A 23,118-nucleotide genomic window follows, 5' to 3' on the forward strand; every position below is an offset into this window, starting at 1 on the left:
CACGTCTATCCGAGAGAAAACCATGGCACTACATGAGACAAGGGAGAAGGCAAGCTTTCCATGAAGTTCGGATTACCTGCACCCACTACTCACACATACACACTGTGTTCACTTATGAGTCAATGTTAGCCCCTCTCTCAGTTGTAGGCCCTCTTGGGATGAGCTTTTTGGAAGTGTGTATTGGCCTGGAGGTTGCTTTCCTATTGCCATGTCTCCACTTTACTCCTTTTGGTTTAATTTCCTAGTGCCCACCAACTTAAAGTCGTGCCCCACCTAAATGACATTAATTGAGCCTAGCCACCCTTTTACTACTTGGATTTCAGTGTCGATCGGCCCAACCATCTCGTGGCAACCTGGCCTTCACAGCTGCGGGGAGACTCTCGGCCATCAACCGTTTCAAACTAGCCATACCATGTCCGACCATTTGTGACTTCAAAAAGAGAGTCCCAAAAATCAAATAAAAATCAAGGGAAGGAAACTAACAAATAAGGTTAGTGTTTGTCAGTCTCGTGACACAGTGTTATGTTAGACATCCTTGAGAGGATTTTGCTAGATACAAAGCTGAGAGAGCAGGTGGTTACGCTGTAGACCGAGAGTCTGGATACATAGGGGGATGTTGCTGGTAGAGTGGCTTATGGCCTTAGGGAGCTCAGTTGTTTCTTCCCTCAAGAGTTGACAACACGATTGGCTGTAGCTCGAGAGGAGGAAAAGCAACTATGTCGAGGCATTGCCTCTTTATAGAGGATGCATTATAGAGGACGCAGGATCGGCACCCAGGTAGTCCCTAGATGGAGGACCGAATGCAGAGGCTTGATAGGAGTTGATCACCATTGAGGAGCAGTGCCATCAGTTTTCCTAACACCGACATGCATCTTAGTGGACCTAGAAGGGCGACAGAGTTACTCGTGAGTTGTTTGTGATGGTGGTGTCTCCGCCATGCACAAACCAATGTTTGCGAGTTGAGGAGACATGATGGGACGGTAGTGACAGAGCCTGAGGACATACAGGCAATAGCTATTGGATTTTACCGAGAGTTGCTTTCAAGTTTCAACTGAGCCGCAATCAGAGTGCAGGGATGCATGTAGAGAACAGGTGTGGACACAGATGCCTTGCCTTGTCACCGAGGAGATGCAACAGATGCTTGAGAGCCCTCTCCTGCCAGAGGAGCTTTAGGAGGCTCTTAGAGCACTCCCTCGTGGTAGTTGCCCAAGAGAGGATGGTTTCACTCTCAGTTTTTTCTTGGAGTATTGGGAGGTGCTTGGACAAGACTTATGTAGTGCATACCAGCACATTTTGCACACTGGGGAGATGCTTGATAGCATGAGCGAGGGTCTGATCCCCAAGGAGGGGTATTCAGCCTAGCCGAGCTCTAATGTAACAGCTTCCTCCTAATGGCTATGAGGATGGGGGCAATCTGCTGCTCTAGTGACAAGTCCAAGCCAACCTGGCAGGCAAAGTGACACACACCTTTCGAGCCGGTGGCTCCCAGCTGGATGGGGGCCTTTACTTGCCTTGAGGTCCTCATCGCAGTTTGGGCCTGCTCCGACTCAGGCCTTTGCATGTTCTTTGAGGTTCAACGAGAGTGTCACGTGCATAGAGTCGCTACTGAGGTACCGGAGGTAGCAGAGTGTTGCTTTCAACGGATTGGAGTTGTGGGCATCAGAGGGAGGATTTGTGTGCTTGATCTCGACCCAACAGATCTTGAGATTGGACATTGGAGGCTTTGTGCTTGGGAGGGTCGCCCTCTATCACGAGTGAAATGGGACCTTGGGGAGTGGTTTTGGCGGGACCCTTTTGCTTCAGCTAATCACCTAGGGATCCCTTTTTTCGAGTACACAGCACGATTACATACTGGCTGCTCAGAGAGAGGCCCGCCCTGTTGGCAGCAGGTCACTGGCGGGAGGATGGTCTCACAGCTGAGTTCCTGACAGACTTTTGGGAGCGCTTGTGGGACAGCAGACAACCGAGGAGAGTCACCATGTTCTAGTGGCTTGTCGTCCATCGAGCTACCGGAGTGGGGAGTTGGTTGGTCTATAGTGGCCATCCGGTGCGCTGTGTCCGTGTGATCATCCACTTGAGTCACAAAGGCATTGTCAATGGGATTGCCCCATGGTGCAACAGACTTGGCTTCAGATTCTACGGCTGATGCCAGCCTTGTTTTCAGCTAGTCAGTACACTTGGGGTGCCACTGCTTGGTCCACCCTCAGGGGCCCAGCACTTCGTTTTGAGCTATTCTCAGCCAATAGGATGATTGTGATATAGGAGGACCGACCCACACTTCAACCTGTCACACAGCTTACGCCCCAGGATTGTTGCGAGCTTATCTGTAGCCTGACTCTCTGGTTCATATGGAGAGGCCGTTGCTTCCCATCTTCGAGGCCGCCCCATCCCAACGGTGGAGACTATACGAGTTATATGGCTGGTGTCACGTCCCTAGACATTAGGATGGGCGCCTGCAGTTATGTCCGGCCAGTGTGAATATAGCCCTTTGGTTATGAAGTCCTAAAAAAAGGACTTGTCTCATTTGTGAGGCATCTTGTGTGATCACCACACTTGCGACTCTTGACCCTTGGCAACTCTGCCCGCACACTCGTATTGGTGGTATGGACACCGACCCTTGTAGCAGAGGCTAGCCCGCTTGGATGCAGGCTTCCAGGCTTGGGGGTGAGCCCGTATTGGCTCTATGGCTGGGAGGTGATCCTGATGTCCGCTCACTACGTGTGTCTAGGTGCGAGTTTGGCTTGTGTCATGTCATGTGTGCAAAATTGTATCCGGCAAGGGACTAACATTGGTATTAGAGCCTTCTTCCTACTCTTATGCACGTCATGGTGACATGCACAAAACCACTAGAGCTCATGGGGCCGTGATGGCCCAGCTTGAGAGGCTCTCTCAACTCTTGCATAGGGTGGTATGGGACGCTACTGGCGAGAGAGGAGGGCAAGGGGGGCACATGCCAGCCGGTTGGTGAGAATCTGGTGTGTCTTTTTCACGGATTCTCTTGTGTGGAATGTTGATTTGCAAGTGGCAGTCACATGGATGTTGGGTATGTCTTTGTCTTGCCTCTTTGGTACCGATCATTGCATGAGGGTGTCCTCAAGAGCTGCCACTCTGAGGACATGGCAGCCCCTCCGTATGCATTTGGTGAGAGGAATTTATTCATTTCGGAGTATGCTTTGCAGGGATGCTGGAAAGGGAGCATTTTTTTTATTACTCTTATGCTTCGGGAGCCACTTTGGACACACCGAATAAATCTTCTGTATGTAATGGACATTGTGTGTTGTGTTGTTGTTCTGTACAAGCAGTGATAATGGAGTTGTGAGGACTGCTTTGATCCTTCTATGGGACCTCGCACCCCATATGCTGCTGTTGATCTGCCGTGAGTGGTAAGCGCAGTATGGTGTGAAGCTGCTAGCGCGCAGGCCACTGCCTAGCAGAAGGCTACAGGCGAACTGACAGTGCTGCTCTGGCACAGTAAGCAGAGAGAGCGGCAAGCCCACGGCAGTGCACAGAGGAGGCGGCAGGTCCAGGGCGGCAACCAAAGGACAATGCTGGGGAGGTTTTCTCTAGACGGTTATGAGGGAAGGCGGCGTGAAGTCGGCTACGCACAGGGCGGTGCTCTAAGGCGTTCATTTCACGCTAAGCCTTTTTTGTGACCACTTTTTTTTTATTGAGTCACCGCCTAAAGTCTTGAAGTGACCACCTGGTTTTAAAAATAGTGTGAACATGGCCCTTTGAAGAGAACGTCCATTTATACAACGGCTAGTCACCTCAATATACTGATCAATTTTCGAAGCTACTCCGTCTCTCTCTTGAAGCCGTTTGCCACCACCCTCGCCTTCTTTACTTGAACTCTCCACTCCATCGCGCCGACGAGTGAGGTAGGGACACCTACTAGTTTCCGTTAACCCTCTCGTGCGCAAAACACTCTATCTTTCCTCCCTGCTTCACTTTTTGCTACATGTCACTCGCCATGGCGTCACATGACGCTTCTCCGCACGAGAATGGCGCCGCTAGCACGCATCAAGTTTCAACCCATGGAGGAGGTGCCTCTTTCTCCTCCCAATTCCACACACACGCACGGGCTTTGTCCCGAGGGTTCTTCTCCCCCTTCTTTGTGCCTCCGACGCATCTCTTGTCGCTATACTGCAGCAGCAGCTAGCAAAGATGTAGAGGCAACTTGGGGAGTTACGTGCCATGCAGGTCCTGTTTTCGCCTACGGCCATGAGCACTTTGCCTCTTCAGTTCTATCCCGACCCCTTCAAAGGGGAAAAGAAGGACTGGGAGGAGACCACCATCGACTGATGGCTGGCAAAATAGACAGCCTACTTTGGTTTGTATTTTATTGATGCCCAGCGCATTAGTGCTCCAAGGCAAGGCATATGCGTGGTGGACTGGGTTACGACCTAAGCCAACCACCTGGACAGACCTCCAGACGGTCTTTCGCGCCCTTTGTGTAAGTCGATAAGATCGAGTGCTTCAAGAAGCTATTCAAGTTGGAAATGGGTAAGAAAACCTTGGACGCTTACTCACAGGAATTGAAGGACTTCGTCCACAAGACAAAATCTTTGGAAAATCCGCAGGTTATACTGCAGATGCTTTATGTGTTTGGATTACAGCCGGCTTACCAGAACGAGGTTGTGCCACGACTCGACCTCCGAATCCAGCATTACCATGGAGTCTTGGACTTCCGTATCATGGGCCTTGAGCATGTAGATGTTATTTTATGCATGCCATGGTTTTACGATAAGACATCTTCTCTGTCTATCGATTATGCATTGCATACAATTTTCTTTGAACTTGATGGTGTGTACCATGTGGTCGAGGGATCTCCTTCTTCCCTGACCGCGGATTATAATGTAATCTGCTTTCAGCTAATGAATTCAATGCGTTGTCTCATGATTCTTGTGTGCAACTTGCAGTTTGTTGGGTTAAAGATTTTGTTAATTTCCCGTTTCAATGTATTTTTTTTTTTTTCAAAAGGTGATGTTATTGCATTGGAAGTTCCTGAGTCTTTGTTGGATCATGATGTAACTGCTAAGCGTTATTTGGATTCTGTTTTGGCCGAATTTGCGGACGTTTTCCCGCCAGATTTACCAGATGGGCTTCCACCATCTCATGGCCCTGATCTCGATCATAAGATAGAGCTTCTTCTCGGTAGCCATCTCGTCTCTCGGCAACCTTATAGGTTCAGCCCGAAAGAGGAAGACGAGATAGCTAAGTAGCTTCAAGCCTATCTTGCCAAAAGGTTTTATTGAACCTAGTAAGCCTCCGTGGGGCGCTCCAGTTCTTCTCGCTAAAAGGAAGGACGGAGGAATGCGCTTCTGCGTAGATTACAGAGGTCTCAATAAGGTCATCGCCGTCAAGAATAAATATCCGTTACCTCGCATGGATGACCTTATGGATCGACTCTCGGGTGCTCGTTATTTCACCAAGATCGATTCTGGGTACCATCAGATACGGATACCAAGGTGGAAAGGTACGGTACGTATTCGGTATGTCCTGTACGTAGTACCGAATGGATTGAGTTGTTAGGTACGTAAAATTCGTATGGTTTTTTTTTTGAAAGCCAACAACCTACAATACAGTCTGTACTTGATAGTATATTCATAAGTAAAACAAACTACAAAGAGCTTCATAGTGATCTTGATTTAGTATTTACACATTGCATGATTACACACTACACAACAGACGAGACTCGAAAAGTTTAAAGTACTGGCATGACATACTTCATAAATGGTAAACCATATTCTCATCAAACAAAAGGTACATCCAATGATAATTCATCCACAATAAACAAAGGTGGAACAAAGCACGAGTCCTGACTCAATAAAAAAGGAAACTAAGAAGCATGCTAAGATGCTAGCAGCCGCAAAGTACATACTACATACTACATGGCAATCAAGATACTCAAACATCCCTATCGGACTCTGAAGATGAGGAGGCCATGTCTCCTTCTGTCAAGACATTGCCCTCCTAATCAACCTCTGGCTCAACAATGGTGGGATCTCCTAAAGCACCTGCCTCTATCAACTCAAATGGGTCATCCTCCTTCTCTGTCAGAATGAGACGCACTGCCTCATTCGGTCGACCATGACTACTGCGCACAGGCAGCTTGCCTCTGCGAATGCTCTCCTGTCGTGCTCTCTCTGGATGTGCAACCTCCTGGCGAAGAGAGATGGCCAGGGCTCGTGCGCGTGATCTAGTGACCCGCCGATCCACACTCTCAAGCTCTCTATGAAGCTCTCGAAGAATCTCCTTCTGCTCATCTCTGATCCGACAATCTATCTCCTGTGCAGTAGGATCTGGAACCATCTTCACGTGAGTCGGATCTACCTGCTCAAAAGTTCAAGTAGCCAAGTATTAATTTTTAACATCGAGTCTCTCATATCCAAGACTCATGTAGCAATGATCTATTATTAAGACTTACCTGCTTGGGTGACCCCAAAGCATGAAAGCTACGCACGAGCTTCATGTTCGCTCGACAATAGACCAACTTCTCCAATTGCATAGTGCTCAAGCGGTTTCGAATCTTCGTGTGTATCAGAGAGTAGGCGCTCCAATTGGGCTCACAAGCACCAGCTGAGCAATCCTATAGACGTATGATATGACATACACACAAGATAAAGGAATAAATGAGAACCACGAAACACCCTGAGTGTAGTAAACACTGCTTGGTTTATGCGAGAAATTAGAATACCTGTGAGAGAATACGTAGTGCAAGATTGCACAAATCTGGAAGCCGGGCTCTGCCATAGTTCTGCCACCAAGTGAGGGGAAGCTTGGTAGCTTCCTGCCTCAAAGACACACTCCTCAAGAAAGACGGTCCCAGATTGTTCATGTAGCTGCTCATCTCGTTGTCAAGGTCCAGTTGCTCATCCTGAGTGAACATCCTGTCTAGGTACTCCGATCGCAAGTTGAGCAAACGGCTCTCTGCAAAAAGCTCTGAAGTCTTGTAGAGAGGATGGAGTATAGCAGCCATCCCATGAATAGGATGACTTAGATACGTCCATCTACTCTCCACAATAGCGAGGATGTCATCCCGCCTGCAATTCACAAGACTGCATAGTCAAGACTTAAAACAAATACAACATCCAACTTTCCAAGGATCAAGCATTGACTAAGGACTTACCGCTCTGATGTCACGGGGGTACATGTAGCTATGTGCTGCCTCATCTGCATGAATAGATGATACACAAGGCCAAGAGTCGACCCCTCCATGTCTGTCACACGCAAGAGATCATAGAGAGGCTGGAGAGCCACTGCCAAAGAGTGTACCTCTACCCAAAAGCTCTCATCAAGCACTTTCCTCTGATGTACTTGGTAGGCACCGTCTACGCATGGTGCATCAAGCGCCACTTAGGGTCCACAACTGTCTGCAACAGTGGATCCCTCAACCTGTAAAGCCTCTGAAGTACTAGGTACATGTATGCAAACCTAGTCTTTGAGGGACGCACCATGTCTAGTGTGCCGTGACTCCTGAATATGGCAAGTGCTTGATGTTTCTTGCGGAAGAAAGTAGTCATCTTCGACGCATCAAAGACAATAGGTTGTACCCAAGTCAACTTGCCAATATCCTTCATGAGTAAGTCGAGGCAATGTGCAGCACATGGAGTCCAAACTATGCGAGGGAACTCCGCCTCAACCATCTCCCCCATGGCCTTGCAGTTGGACGCATTGTCCGTAACAACCTGCAAAGCCAATGACCATTATACGTCGTACTATGGCTTCTAAAAAGAGCAAGAGATTCGACAAACTAAAAAGCGCAAGAGATTCGACTCTCGAGAATGATAGAGTACCTGTACGACATTATCCTTCCCGACCTTCTTGATGGCTTGCCGAACGTGCACAAAAATAAACTCTGCCGAAATACGCTCACCAGCCTTGCCTGCATCCATAGCACGTAGGAAGTATGTACCAAGGCAAGAGGAAACAAGGATGTTGATAATGTTGCGTCTCCGAATATCACTCCACCCATCAGAGATGATAGTACAACCAAACTGCTGCCACCCAGCTTTCACTGGGACCAAGGCTCTGTCAATGATCTCTCGCTGCTCATCTAACATTTTTGTGCGCATCCTCTGATGATCCAAGCCACTCTAGGAATCTGTGGCGCCAACTTGTGCAATGGCTCGGACCATTCGCTTCCGTTGCTCTGTCCGCAAGACATTAAATGCAATGTTGCACTCTATGAGAGTGTGAGCAATCTCTGTTTCTGCAATTTTTTGCCTCTCTTTTACCCAGGATTGTGCGTGGACACGTGAAGGCAAAGTAGACTGCGTGTACATGCGTGTCTCTTGATCTGTATCCTCATCTACATCCTGAGAACAACGAACCCTTTTCCTGTTAACGTCCTTTTCCTGTTGAGTAGGTGCATCTGGAAAATCTGCAAACAATGCATCCTGCAAGGCATCCTGTGTTGCCTCATTTGCTTTCTTACCCTTGGACGAGGGAAGACCCCCTCCCGGAAAGTGCTCTAGAATCAAAGCATCCTTGATCTCTCGCGGAACAAGCTTGCATCCTCCGCATTGGCCTGTACTGCCGATGCCAGTAAGGTGCCTCAACACACGCGTCACCGTACTTGTCTTCTGCTTTCCACAATATTTACAAGTCGAAGTGTGTGTTCCTGATCCTGCTTGCCCTCTTGTATTCACCACCGCAATGACATTGGTGTGTGCGCTCCAGACTGGGTTGGCTTTGCGAGGCATGGTCGACTACACATGCAGTAGGAACACGACATTGTGACTAAAAGGCATGTGCTATCGTGAGAGAATCACAAAGAAATGTGCGAGGGAGAGACAGAAGGTTTGCTTTCTTACCGATAAACACGCGCAAAAAGGCTCTGCAGATGGACTTTGCAGAGACTTTGCAGGTTGTAGGTTACTGTTGCAGACAATCACCAGTAAAATAAGGTGCCCAGACTATACCCAGCCAAGTGAAAACAAAAAGGCCTCACGTGTAGGGTTTTTTTTTAAAGTAAAAAAAAACGTACACTACCCATCCGTACCGTACCGTACGAACGTAGGGTACTGTACGGAGCCGTACGTACATTCGGATCCTTCCTTGACGGATACATTCGTGTGATGTCACGAAAACCGTGTTTCGTACACCGTATGGACATTACCAGTTTTTGGTTTTACCCTTTGGGTTGCCACTTTCCAGCAAATGATGAATGATCTCCTTCGTCCGTATTTCGGAAAATGGGTGGTTGTGTTCCTCGAGACGACATCTTAATTTATAGTGAAACACTTGAGGAGCATCTGCAACACCTCGTCTCGTCTTGTGTGTTTTGAGGCGAGAAAAATTGTAGGCGAAGCAAAGCAAGTGTGAGTTTTTCCGCACCAAATTGCTGTATCTGAGTCATGTCATCTTGGCTGATGGCATTCGCATTGACCTCGAGAAGATACGTGCTGTGCTGGATTGGCCCATTCTTCGCACGATTAGGCAAGTAAAATCTTTTCTGGGTTTTTTTTTTTTTTGAGAAAAAAATCCTTCTATTAGTTAATGAAAACTACCCATAGGGATACAACCACCTCTGCAATAGAGGGCTACAACAAGCATGATGGGGAGAGTCTCCCAATGAAAAAATAGCATATATACAATGGGGCTAAATCAAGAGATGGGAGGAGGGAAAAGCCACACAGGTGGACAGTAGTGCCATCTGAGCACCCCCTGGACTATGGTGTAGAAAGGCCCAGGGCGCCAGAGTCGAAGGAAAGCCTCGCGGCGCTTCCGCATGCGGTCGGAGCTGCCCTGTAGTCCCTCAAGCTGTCCTCTGAGAGTATGGATCAGCTCTAGCCAAAAGTCACGAATAGTCTCTGCTGGTGGCACAGGGCGAGCCTCAAAGATGCGGAAACAACGGGCCCGCCAAATGAACCAAAGTGTCAGGCCACTGATGAGCTCCCAACACTCCTCTCTCTCACTGCACCACTCCAGTGGAGTAAGCTCTGTAGCAGGCTGAGGTGTAGGTCGCCCCCCCTGTATCACTATCATCCTGCTGGTGGAAGATAGCTCAAACTGAAGTGCCGGGCCCGTGAGGGTGGACCAAGCCGCTGCCCCCCAAGTGTACTGTCGAGCCGTGGAGAGAGCAGGCATCAGCCAAAGAACTCGTAGCCACACCTGCTGGGCCGAGGGACAGTCCCAAAGACAGTGACGCTGACTCTCCACCAAATGGTCACAAGCTGCACATGTGGCCGAGAGACCACTATGCACAAGCCAGCTCCCTACTGCTGTGGCTCTATGTGCGACCAGCCACTGAAACAAGGTGACTCGCCTCGGCTGTCTGGAGTCCCACAGCCTCTGCCAAAAAGCTGCCAAGAACTCGACTATGAGGCCCTCCTCCTGCCAATGACGTGCTACAGCGGGGCGGGCCTCTCTCTGTGCTGCAAGTATATGACGTCCAAGCCGAACAGTGTACTGAAAGAAGGGGAATCTTGGGCGGTCTGCAGAAGAGAAGGGGTCCCTCCATAGCTACTCACCAGGATCCCACTGTACTCATGCCAGTGGACAGCACTCCCAAGCCCATAGCCTCCAGTGTCCTGTCTCAAGAGCTGTTGGGTCAGGGTCTAAGACGCAAGTCCTCCCACAAATGCCCACAACTCGGATCCTCTGGAAACAGCACTCTGCTACCTGCGGGGCCTCTACTGCAACTCGCTGTAAGCGTCCCCCACCCTGAAGCTCGAAGAACAGGGCTGGGACAGTCTCTGAGCAAGCCCTGACTGAAATGAGAACCTCCAGTCGTGTGAAGGCTCCCATCCACCGGGGTGCTACTGGCTCGAGAGGCGTGAGCCACTCAGCTGGAACTGACTCTGAGATGTCCTGACACATGCTCTGCACCCCTCTCATGCCCTGTAGCTGGACAGCCTGCACCTCCTCCGACAAACCTGTGAACTCTAGCCAGTCACCGAGAGAGGGCGCTGGACCAGCTGCCATGGGACCCCAAGAAACATGAGGCCGATTCCCAACCAAGTGGCCTCTCTGAGTGCTAACCATGGGGTTCTAGACGAGGGGCTGCCGTAGGCGCTCCTCCGTGCACGTCGGCGGTCTCTGCTCTAGGCCACACCGTAAGAGCTCCCAAGATCGAAGCAAACTCACAGCAAATCGGTCCTCCAGTCTCCCGCTCAAACCAACTCGGCGTAGCTCTGTAAAGATCCATCTGGTCGAAGGTTGCCAAGGGCCTCCTGACTGAGGCACCCTGGCACGAAGCCTCTGTAGCAAGAACTCCTTCCAGGGCTCCTCGCCTGGAAGAAGTCCTCTGACGACGAACTTCCCAAGAAGGGCTCTGCTGTGCTTTGCTGGATCAATGATCCCAATCCCTCCTTGAGAACAAGGAAGTGTGATGACCGACCAAGCCACCTTGGCTCGGGCAATCTGAGTGTCGCGACCTGACCAAAGGAAGTTCCTGATCAGCCTCTCTACCTGGCTGATACAAGAACTCGAGAAGATCCAGCAAGAAGTGATGTACCACATAGTCGCCAACAACACCTGGTTGGCAACTACTACTCTACCAGCCAGCGAGAGTCGTGCTGAGCTCCAATGTAATAGCTTTCTCCTGATGGACAGGAGAAGAGGAGCAATCTGCTGCTCGGGGGACAAGTCCAAACCAACCCGACAACCCAAGTACCGAACTGCAGTCCCTGGAGGAATCCACCTGAAACCCTCTCCTGGCATCCAATCTAGCACAGGAGCACTGCCAACCGAGAAAGCCACTGTCTTTCTCCAGTTGATCAATGCGCCCGATGCACAGCAGAAGGTCTCCAAAGCCTGCTCACATCTGTGTAAATTGGCCTCCTGGCCCTCTAAGTACAAGGCCGAGTCGTCGGCAAACTCAGCGTCCAGAAGCTCATCTCCCCGTATAGGGAGTGCTAAGCCCCTCAGACCAACCTGCTGTGACACCAAAAATCTGCTCATCGCCTCCGCATAGAACAGAAAGAGAAAGGGGGCAAGAGGACAACCTTGTCTGACCGATCGTGTGAGCATGAAGCGCTCACCTCTACCGCCTGCCAAAAGCACCTGACTATGAGCCTGTCTGTACAAAGTTGACACCCCTCTAATCCAAGCATCTGAGAAGCCCATCCTGCGTAGCGTGCCCTCTAGAAAGTCCTAGTCAACTCTGTCGTATGCCTTCTCAAAATCGAGAAGAAGAATCACAAGGTCCTCCCCACGGAGTCGTGCCAGGGCAGAAGCCTCCCAGAAGGTGAAGATGTTGTCAAGGATACTGCGTTCCTTGACAAAACCTGTCTGAGTCCCATGTATAAGGATCTCCAAAAGTGGCTGAATCCTCAAACTCAAAGCCTTGGCAAGAATTTTGTAGGCTGAGTTTAGGATGGTAATGGGGCGCCACTTTCGAATCTCATCCAAGGAGCCACCCTCCTTTGGAATGAGGTAAATCAGGCCCTCACTCATGCTATCCGGCATCACTCCTGTGAGCAGAATGTACTTAAAGGCACTACACAGATCTGGGCCAAGCAGGTCCCAATACTCCAAGAAGAAACTGGGAGTCAGCCCATCCTCACCTGGACAGCTACCATGAGGAAGGGCCCTAAGAGCCGTGTGCAACTCCTCAGGCTGAAGAGGTATCTCTAGCCTCTGGCGCATCTCCTCAGTCACAAGACAAGGCATCTGTGCCCAAACCTGCTCCCTGCATGCATCCTGTCTCTCTGATTGGGGCTCAGCCGACAGTAACTCACGGTAGAAGTCAGTAGCAACTGCACGCATATCCTCGGGCTCACAAACAATTGACCCATCTGGTCTCCTCAACTGATTGACCTTGGCATGCGAGTGCCGAGGTCCCACTGTCTCAAAAAAAGCACGTGTCACTCTGTCACCCACCTGAGTCCACTGAGATGCCTGTCGGTGAAAGGCAAACTCATGGCGTCTCTTCTCTGTGTAAGCAAGCTCCTGTCGAGCCTGTTGCTCCTCCAACCATGGACTGTCTGGATGCTGCTCCTGCATCCTCTGTAGTGAAGCAATGCCTCGTCTGAGACGCTGCTCCTCCTCTCTCGCTGCAGCCCGTCGAGCCAGAGACTCCTGTAGAAAAAAGTGGCTAAGCTGAGCTAGGCCTAAGGCCACTCTGTCTAAAGGTAGAGCCTGGCTGTCCATGCCCTCTGTCTAGAGAGCCGCTACCCTCTCTCTGAGTGCTGAGTCCAACAAGACCCGCTCTGGGATGCGAAGCATCGTGCTCCCACTCCTCTGCTTGTCTGCCACTGTGAGGATCACTGGTGCATGGTCCGAGAAGGATGTCCCTGCCAGGATGCCCACTGAGCCCCCCAAGTCATTGAAGTGGTCACTAGTGTAGAAGCGATCTATCCGCGATAGATTCACTCCTCCCACTCTGCGGTCCGATCTAGAGAAGGAAAGACTCTCTGGAGGCCTCACAAAGCCAGAATGCTGCCATGTATCCGAGACCCTTAAAGTCATACACAACCTCTCCCAAGTTGCTAACTCGACTCCATGCACAGTAGCATGGCTGCCTCCGATCCTGTCAGAAGGGTCCTCCAACATGTTGAAGTCCCCTCCTACACACCAATGGTCAACCTGTGGCAAAGACTCGACAATCTGTGACCAAAACTCTGCACGAGCACTCGCCACATTGGGCGCATAGATGTTCAGGAAGCCCACAAGGCCACCCTGAAGCTGCATAGTAATCCACTGAGCCCTGCCTGGCACAATAATCCCTCTGCCCACAATGGCCTGCTGCAATGAGTCCGCAATAGTCATACATACCCCACCCTGGATGCCTCCAGGTCCAAAAGCAGCTGACCAAAAGGTATCATACCGTCCACGCAAAATCTGACCACATCGCCAAATGCGGCTCTCAGACAAATGGTGCTCCTGAAGCATAAGGAGATCAATCTCTCCTCCCACAAGGCAACGCTGAAGCTCCTGACGCAATCGGCCCCGCTGTTGCTGAAACTGGGGCCCACCTAGTCCCTGCACGTTCCACGAGACGATCCTCATGAGGAGCGAGAGAGAACAGATGTTGCCGCAGCAGCAAGACGGGCTATCTTCGAGGCTGGCTTGGATGGGGAGTAATCCGCATCCGAGCGTCCTCTAGATAGGCGAGACTGCAGTGAGTGCCTGGCCCAAGCCCAAGCAGAGCGAGCCGTGCGTAAAGCAACCTCCTCTGTCCAGGAGTCCTCATGAATGTATACATAGCAAGGCAAACACTGCGTATCAGCAAAAAAGTACACCACAATGTGCCTACATCCTACTGAGTCTGGGGGTGTCACCGCAAACTTGGCCAGTGGCCACAAAGTCTGCAGCAAATCTGTAACTCCAAGTTCTCCCATGTGGTGAGAGAACTGGAGAACCTGTGTATGCAACCATCCCACCACTGAGTCTAGGGACCACTCTGTCTCGGTCCTCCCACAGAGGGGGAAGGAGAAACCAACTGCTGAGTCCAAGGCCTCTGTTCCCCTAGCGGCGAGGAACAAAGCGTGGACCCTGAAGCAGGCTACCTCGTGGTCTGCTGCGGAATCGCCGAGGAAGCAAGTGAACCCGTAGTCGAAGAAATCCCAGCGGCGTTGGAGGTCAATGCTCGTCAGACCACGAGGGATAGCTACAAGGGAAGATGTCTGAATCTGCAGAGGGGGCCGCAAGAAGGGCTGGTCCTCTCTCGCTAGGCGACTCATGGCAAAGGCGCTGCCAAGAGATCTCCTAGCCGCCGGCGAGGGAGCAGTCTCCTGAGTCGACTGTGGTACTGGAGCAGGAGGAGGGGGAGGAGCTGGGGGGGGCGGAGGAGAAGAGAAGCGGGGTGGGGCGACAGAGACAGGAGGGCGAGGAGGGGAGTAGGCGGGAGCAGAGGGCGGGGGAGGGGATGTGGAGGAGGAGGGGAAATCTGAAGGTGGGGCGGCTGGCGAGGGTGAAGCTGAGGTGGAGGTTGGCGTAGGGGGCTCCTCCTGCTCAAGAGGACCAAAGCGGTTCCCCGTGGGAACCCACTGTTGCTGAGTAGGCACCTGAGGGCCACTCTGAGTGCCAGGCTGTCGCTGTGGCCCCTGGCGTCGACGGCCACGGGCCTGCTGCCACCCCTCCTCCGCTGGAGCCCCAGGCTCGAAGGATGGCTCTGAATCTGTGCGCTGTGCCGCTGGCTGTGGCTGCGGCCCAGCCTTGGCAGGCTGGGGCTGAGGCTGAGGTGCAGGTCGTGGCCTCCTCCGTGGACAGGCCTTCGCTAGGTGGCCCATCTGTCTGCAAATGAAGCACTGGTTCGGGAGACCCGAGTACTCCACACTCTGTCTAAACCAACCCCCACTCACCCGAGGCAGAAGGATGACCTTCGGGTGCGTGTGGGTATCTCTGACCAGAACTCGAACTGAAGGGATGCGAGCCGCCTTGGCAGCTACTGATGCTGTCGTATGAGGTGTCTCTAGGACAGTCCCGATGGCGGAGCCAATCCTGGAGAGAAGTGGAAGGTACTCCCTCCGTAAACCCGGAAAGCAAACTGAGATGGGGATGTCTGCCTCCTCTATGAGCACATCCGAAGTCGGGTCAAAACCATGTCGCCACTGTCGAAAGTGGGCGCGTGATGCTCGAATGGCCAGTGGACTCATAGCTATGACCTTGGAGGCCATCTCGGAAGTCTCAAACTCAATCTGGTAGTACCCCCGTCCGAGAATCTGGACATCCAAGATCTTGCCCACCTCTGCGAGAAGGCGGGCCTGGAGAAGGTCTCGCAGCTCTCCTCTGCTAGGACGGGTGCCGAGAACCTTGCAGATGACAGAAGTCGCCTGCAAGCGCTCTACCTCTGCGGCAAGGCTCGCTTGCTCTGTCGGCGAGAGAGCAAGTCGAATGGTGGGCTCAGCGGGGTGGGGCGAGGGGGCTTCAGGCGAGTCCCTCTGTGGTGGAGCTGGAGCCTCCATCTGTGTCTACTACTGAGTCGAAGAAGCGGACGGTGAAGGAAGTCTGCAACCGAGTACGCCGAGCACTCGTCCGAAGAAGAAATGTTGCAGAGCCAGGTGTAGAAGACCTTCGGGAACAGTGAGGACGACCGCGGGGGGCAGCAGCGCACAAGGGGGGGGGGGGGGGGGGGGGGGGGGGGGGGGGGGCTAGGCAGCGCGAGGGTGAGGGAGGCAGCGTGAGGGCGAGGGGGGGGCGGCGCGGGGTGGCAGGAGGCAACTCGAAGGGGAGGGGGGGCAGTGCGGGGGCTGGAGGAAGCGGGAGGGCGAGGGGGGGGGAGGAGGGGCAGCGATGGCGCAGCAACGCGGGGGGGGGGGGGGGGGGGGGAGCGTGCAGCAGTAGCGAGGCTTTTCAAGATTTTGTGACTTTGCTTCTTCAAAGCGTCCATCCCCCGCAAGCAGATTTCGGTAGCATATCAAAACGCCTCTTTTCTGGGTTTTATTGGCTTTTTCGAAAATTTATTAAGGATTACACTCGTATTGTCGAGCCCCTTACTCGTTTGTTAAAGGGCGTCAAAAAGCAACAAGCGTAGTGTTAGTCTGCCTGATTGATGGACCGATGAGCTCGATTAATGCTTCCAAACATTGAAGCGACTTGTTACCACTGCACCAATATTGTAGATTGTGGATCCATATAAACCCTTTGTGGTGGAAACGGATGCCTGTGATTATGCTTCTAGCGTTGTCCTCTACCAAGATGAGCGGCGTGTTGCATTTAAAAGTTGTAAGCTCACTGACGTGCAAACACGTTATTTCACACAGGAGAAGGAATTGTTGGCGTCATTCATGCCTAAAGGGTTTGGCACTAATTACCTCTTTGGTGTCCGCTTTGTGGTATGGGCGGACCACCATTCTTTGAAATATCTTTGTGATTAGCCCGACCTTCGCAAGTCTTCGTACCCCGAATATTGGATCAAGTGGAACCATCGCCTCCTGAGTTCCAAGCTACTTGGGAGTCAGTTTGATCGCTAAGGAATTGCTTCCCCAGTTTTATAACCGAGGATATTGTTGAGAACAACAATTAAAAATAAGGTTACGTCCCCAGACATCAGGATGGGCACCTGCAGTTATGTCCGACCAGTGTGACTATGGCCCTTTGGTTATGAATTCCTATAAATAGGACTCGAGTCTTATTTGAGAGACATCTTGTGTGATCATCTCACTTGGACTCTTGGCCCTTGGCAACTCTACCTGCACACCCGTATTGGTGTGGGCTGGGTAGTGTGGGACACCGGCCCTCGTGGCATAGGCTAGCCCACTTGGTTGCAGCTTCCAGGCTCGGGGGTGAGCCCTTATTGGCTCTATGGCTGGGAGGTGAGCCTGATGTCCGCTCACTACGTCATGTCATGTATGCATTGAATTCGGCAAGGGACTAACAGCTGGAGTTGTTCCACTCACTTTGAGATCAGATAGACAGGCTGCAAGGTAGATCCAATCGTATGCGGAAGTGCCGCAAGGCATTCCTACGACTTTGGCGTCCAGGGCCTTTCTACACCATAGTCCATGGGGCTCCTAGATGGCATCACCGGCCACCTGTGTGGTGGTTTCCTCCTCCCATATCCTAATTTCGCCGTCATTGTACATACCTCATTTTTTCATCGGGAGAGTCTCCCCTCATGCTGATGTAGTCCCCCCTTTTGCTGGGCAATTTGTAGCCCAATAACTAATAGAAGGATCTTTTCTTGGAAAACAAAAAAATATTCTCAAATTGGTCAAAGGGCTTTAATTTAAGTCCTTTATGTTTACTTAAAAATTAAAAAATGTGTATGAACACACATTTATTAATGGTCTAAGTGTCTTTTAGGTTGCCCAATGTTGGGTTAGTTGATGTGGAAGCGTACTCCCTAATTGCCAATGGTTAGCATTAGGCTATGGTGGATGAAACCTTAGCTTAACCATGGTGTTAGGGTTAGGGTTGGAGAGATGAAGATTAGGGTCAGCAGGTTACAACAATTGCAAGTGCATAAAGGGAGAGAGTATAGACACAATGATAGTAGCTCAAAGTGCAATGCTTCATTAGAAACTAGCGTCTAATATAGGCTTAGTGCTTTACAATCATTGGCTAAAGAGGTTGCACCCTCTTGCTATTGGACCATGACATCATTTGTCTTTCTTAGGTGGCTAGAGGGCATTCCCATATGGTTCCACAAGTTGGGCTTGCCCTAACACCCAGTGCTCTAATTCTAGGATTTCTCATTCCGAAAAGAGGGTTATACTTACTACCTGTTCACAAGCCACAAAATGTGTCAGCAAACAACAACATAAGCACAGTTTTGAGCGGGTGTCCTCATTTCCCAAACCTATTCATTCATGCAACGGAACATAAGAGCTGAGAACACCTAGAAAGAGGTATCAACCCATGAGGTAATATCATTTATTTTCCTCAATGCAAGCATAACATTTGGACCACAATTACCATATAAGCGGCCAAAAGGTGACATTGAATGTTGACTTGGGCCAATGACCAACAACACCTCTCCTTAGGCTCATGTCACACGTGGCCACTGGTCACGTGGCCATGTATGAGCTGACAGCACATTGACAAATGCCCTTATTTGAAATTTCCGGCTACCCTTCTAGGTCGCACTAAGGTGCCAACTCACAACTATTCATCTCTGTAAATTCAAATCTGCCACAGCCAGTCAATGAGCGATAGTGAGCAGTGGAAAAGTTTCATATCCCATCACTCTCCACAGCCAATTAATGAGCAATAGTGAGCAGTGGAAAGTCTCAAATCTCCCATCATTCACCGCCTCAATTGAGCGACAATTGACATAGCCAACTAGTGAGTGAGAGTGAGTAGTGCGAAAGTCTCATATCTCCAATCAGTCACCGCCTCAAATGAATATGAGGCTTATGCCAAGAGTGAGGATTACTATTTAGAGCAAATGTGTGCTCCTTTGTCTGGGCTTAACCCGAGCATCGTGGTCCGATCTAAATGGTGCCTTAATTAGTGGACCCTCCCCAAAGCCCTGCGCTAGAGGCGTATGTGGGGGGGCCCTCTTATTTTTTAAAAATGGAGCCTGATAGTTATGGTGGCAACGATCCCTATATATGTGCTTGATGCATTGGAGTTCCACTAGTGGGGTGCTTTAACCACTCCCCATATCTTCCAAAGGAGATCTTGACTGCCAGTTGTGCATGAGAGTGGCTTTATCACTGCCTCTCAAATTTTGGCAGTATCCCACAAAGAGCTCTTGTCTAGATGTCCACCTTCCTAGAAGATGTGCTGGGTCAATGCCTCGGCTGTTAGGGTCCAAACGCTGTTCCAACTGGACTTGCACCTTGGACGCACCCAACCTTCAACTTCCAAGGTCTGATTTGAAAAGCTTGCCTTCGCTCTGCCTTCAAAGGCTGGCTCGAGGTTTCAACACATTCCAACCCTTTGTTCCATCCACCCGTGCTGCGGCCCGCCATGGTGGGTGGGCCACCTTGCTCGAGCCCCTAGCCCCATGTAGGGTACGCTGCTCTGAGCTCACTCCAGGGGCATAGCACTGCACCCCTAACCCTTCAAGGAAGATAAGTAGACAAAGATAGTTACGTTGCTATCATTTATCTATTATAGACTGTGGACAAAGCCTTACTTCTTCAAAGTTCAAACTATGCAAACTTTTGCACATTCCCAAAATTCACCTCTAAATGGAGAGTGAGTTTTGATAACCCACCATGTGGAAGCACCGCTCTCCACCGCGCGCCCCCCCCCCCCCCCCCCCGCGCTCAAACCCCCCCCCGGGGGGGGGGGGGGGGGGGGGGGTCCCCTCCACACGCCCCTTTTCTCTTTCTCCAAGTGTTCTCTGTGTACAAAAGTACCTAGCTACGCTAGGCACCATACATTAGGTATGTGTATTGTTCATCACTCTCAAATAAGGTATGTAAGGTACGCAATACATTACAAAATTATGAAAACTAAACTACATACATAAAAGAAAAGCTTCAAAAGAGGCTACAATGATGCTATTAACCTACAAGAAAGAACTTGAAAGTGTAAAGTACGGCTCTTCCTCCACACCTTTTTTAGTTTTAAAAGACGTAATTTGTGGGACGAAAACAGCACCTTTTTATATTCTTTGAAAGTTCAGGTTGTGACATGAAATCTCAATTTAACTTGTTTGTGTATTGGCTCAGATTGTTTTCTTTTGAAGAACCCTTCATTTTGAAATAGTTTCATAGGGGGTCTCTATGGTGATGTCTGGGGTTTCACATGGGCTTGTTTTTGCGCATATTCAAACAGTTTCATAAAACATGGGGCCAGCTCATGCAGACAGGCTATCAAAGCTCACGCTTCGCAAACCAGGTGAATTTGGGCATTTCGATGGCGGTTTTTTTGACAAATTGGCAAGCATAGTTATGAATGCAGTGTTCTAATGAAACAACCTGGGGTTCACAATCTTGCAGGTGGAGAGGTTTGCATGCTTATACACAAGTCAGGTGACAAACCTATGCTATTATTCACCGGACAAATGCTTCCGAACAACTGAAGACTTCATGCCTCATGAAATCAAAAGCTTAGGCATTTGATGTGTAAACCGCATGGCTGTATTTTAGCTACTGCATGATCCATATTGTATTGTTGTTACATGAGTACTTGATCTAACTACTGGGTGTTAAGCCCCCACATGTGACATGTTTGTTATATATTATTGTAAATGACTTCAGTATTGGGAGTTGTATTCCAAAGTGTTGGTTAATATGTTGCACCTTGGTAATACATACTCCATGGTACTAAGCTACCAACAAAGAAGACCTCTTTGACGACTTTGACGTTTGCACTTCAGATTGGGAATAAAAATAAATATCTCCATGACAAGTGTCCTGCCCATAGGCTAGAGTATGATGAATAGGCTCCAAACCCTCCTATATATAGGCTCATCCTATATGTAGGCTACTAATGGGTTCCACCTACCTAGTAATGGGTATACCATCTCTTAAACAGCTGAACTTTTGAAAAATTGAATCAATTTGTTAGATGGTTTCTCCTACCTAGTAATGGGTATACCATCTCCTAAACAGCTGAACTTTTGAAAAATTGAATCAATTTGTTAGATGGTTTCTCTAGGGAATGGTTAAGGATACAACACAACACCATGGAATATGACTAGTTGAGATAGAGGGGGGGGGGGGAGAGAGAGAGAGAGAGAGAGAGAGAGAGAGAGAGAGAGAGCAAAGGCACAAAGCTAACCTTACGCTCCCCGTAGACCCTTCTTTTTGTAGCGTTCATCCCAATCATGTGCCATCCCACCCTGTATCATAAAACATTAAGCCACCCTCATCCTTCAACCCTTCACATAATTATCACCTCCTCACCTTATATTCTTTTTTTAAAAAACCAAAACTTAACTATGCTTGCATAGCCTTAGCTTTAACCTAATGTCTAAATGGTAAGAAGAGTTGGTCACTACCCTATTATGAGAAATCTTAAGCTCTAAAAGTCTTGTTTGTTGTAACCTACGCCCCAAATTTAGGGACCTCATGTTTTTTTGACTTATTGAGACTACATACAATTATACCAAACTATATACCCCACCTCTTAAGCTCCAATTCATTGGGAGCCTACCCTACTTTTTTCAAACAATAATAAGCCAACTCACTCTAGTACTTATCGACTTGATATGTTATGGTTATGTGAGCCATTCAAACCATAAAAGCCTAACCTCCTTCCCAATTGCATGCTCTCCTATTTCTTTGCAATTATTGTGCTATGCTATAAACACGTTAACACCCCAAAGAAAGGGTTATCAACCCCTAATCTATAATTAGCAAGTTAATAGCACTTGTTTGTAAATCCATACCTCTCCTAAGTTCCTTTCCCTAGCTACAAGCGAAGTCCCAAACCAAAATCTTTCTAATGGTTGTCAAGATCGGTTTTCTAGCCATAATTTAATCTCCCAAACCAAGTCCTTAACATCTACCATGTGTATAAATGTGAAAGGTGAAGGGGAGGAGTCGGGTGTATAGCGGAAGCGGAAGAAGAAACGTACACTCACTCACATACACACACCACCATAGCCACACACACGGGTTGAAGAGAGAGAGCCAACATGTACTGTGTGTCCCTTTTCTTTCTTCACTATCTAATACACTAAGGCACAATACATATTGTACTTAGTGTTAGTGGCTCACACACAAGTGTATAGCTGTACTCTTAGGGTTAGTAGCAGTTAGTGATGGGCGGTCGGCCACATGGCCATTAAACCTAACATTTTTCCACTTGATGGTCAATATGGGAGATCGTAAGAATGGAAGAGAACCACTCTTCACCCAATGCCCATCAACTCGCGAGAATGTTGAAACTGATGGTTGGAGAGGCTTTTAGTGAGTGCATCTGCTATGTTCTCTGACATAGGAATCTTTACTAAATCAAGGCTCTTGTTTGCCATGCATTCACGTCTGAAGTGATAACACACATCAATGTGTTTCGTTCTAGAATGAAACACTGGATTGTTAGCCAAGGCAATAGCACTGTGACCGTCACAATGAAGAACTGGTCTACATTGCTTCAATCCAAGATCTTTCACTAGGCGATCAAGCCAAATAGCTTCTTTGCATGCCTCACTCAATGCAACATACTTTGCCTCTGTGGTAGAAATGGCTGTACAGTCTTGAAGAACGGATCTCCAAGAAATAGCAGAACCAACAAATGTGTGAATCCAATTTGTTGTTGATTTACGACTGTCAACACAGCCTACATAATCACTATCTACAAATCCTTGAATGGATAACGCTCCACGACCATAGCATAACTGTCTATCTGTGCCACTCAAGTATCTGAGAATCGGCTTGACACCATCCCAATGCTTTTTACCAGGGTTAGACATAAATCTGCTGACAACTCCCACTGCATGTGCAATGTCAGGTTTTGTAGCCACCATGGTATACATGAGAATATCACAAGTTGAAGCATAAGGAACCTTAGACATTGCAGTTTTTTTCTCAACAGATTTGGGAGTCATTTTTGCTAAGTTTCAAATATGTAGACAATGGAGTACTCAAAGCCTTCCTCTTCTGCATGTTGAAACGATCAAGAACCTTGTGCACATACTCTTTTTAAGAAAGGTACAACAGCCTCTTCTTACAGTCACGAATAATGCGCATACCCAAAATGTGACTGACCACCAAATCTTTCATGTCAAATATCTTGGTTTTCAACTCAGCAATGTCCGTCTTGGAATGACCAACAATAAGCATGTCATCTACATAAAGGATGAGCATAATAAGTTGTTCATTGGGT

The 23,118-nt window shown here is 49.3% G+C and overlaps 1 protein-coding gene across 5 annotated transcripts in view; it reads left to right on the forward strand.

Moving 5' to 3' along the window:
• Positions 1–20,647, forward strand: part of LOC147431029 (uncharacterized) — a 116,074-nt gene extending 95,427 nt beyond the window's left edge. For all 5 annotated transcript variants that reach the window (XM_086493539.1, XM_086493541.1, XM_086493540.1 and 2 more), the window contains 2 exons: positions 20,122–20,184; positions 20,286–20,647. In XM_086493539.1, the coding sequence (XP_086349665.1) occupies positions 20,122–20,184; positions 20,286–20,408 (186 nt within the window). In that variant the 3' untranslated portion in view covers positions 20,409–20,647. The remainder of the gene's footprint in view (positions 1–20,121; positions 20,185–20,285) is intronic.
• Positions 20,648–23,118: the final 2,471 nt, after the last annotated feature.

This window comes from Adiantum capillus-veneris, chromosome 21, assembly GCF_014529385.1.
Source record: "Adiantum capillus-veneris isolate H3 chromosome 21, ASM1452938v2, whole genome shotgun sequence".
NCBI lineage: Eukaryota > Viridiplantae > Streptophyta > Polypodiopsida > Polypodiales > Pteridaceae > Adiantum > Adiantum capillus-veneris.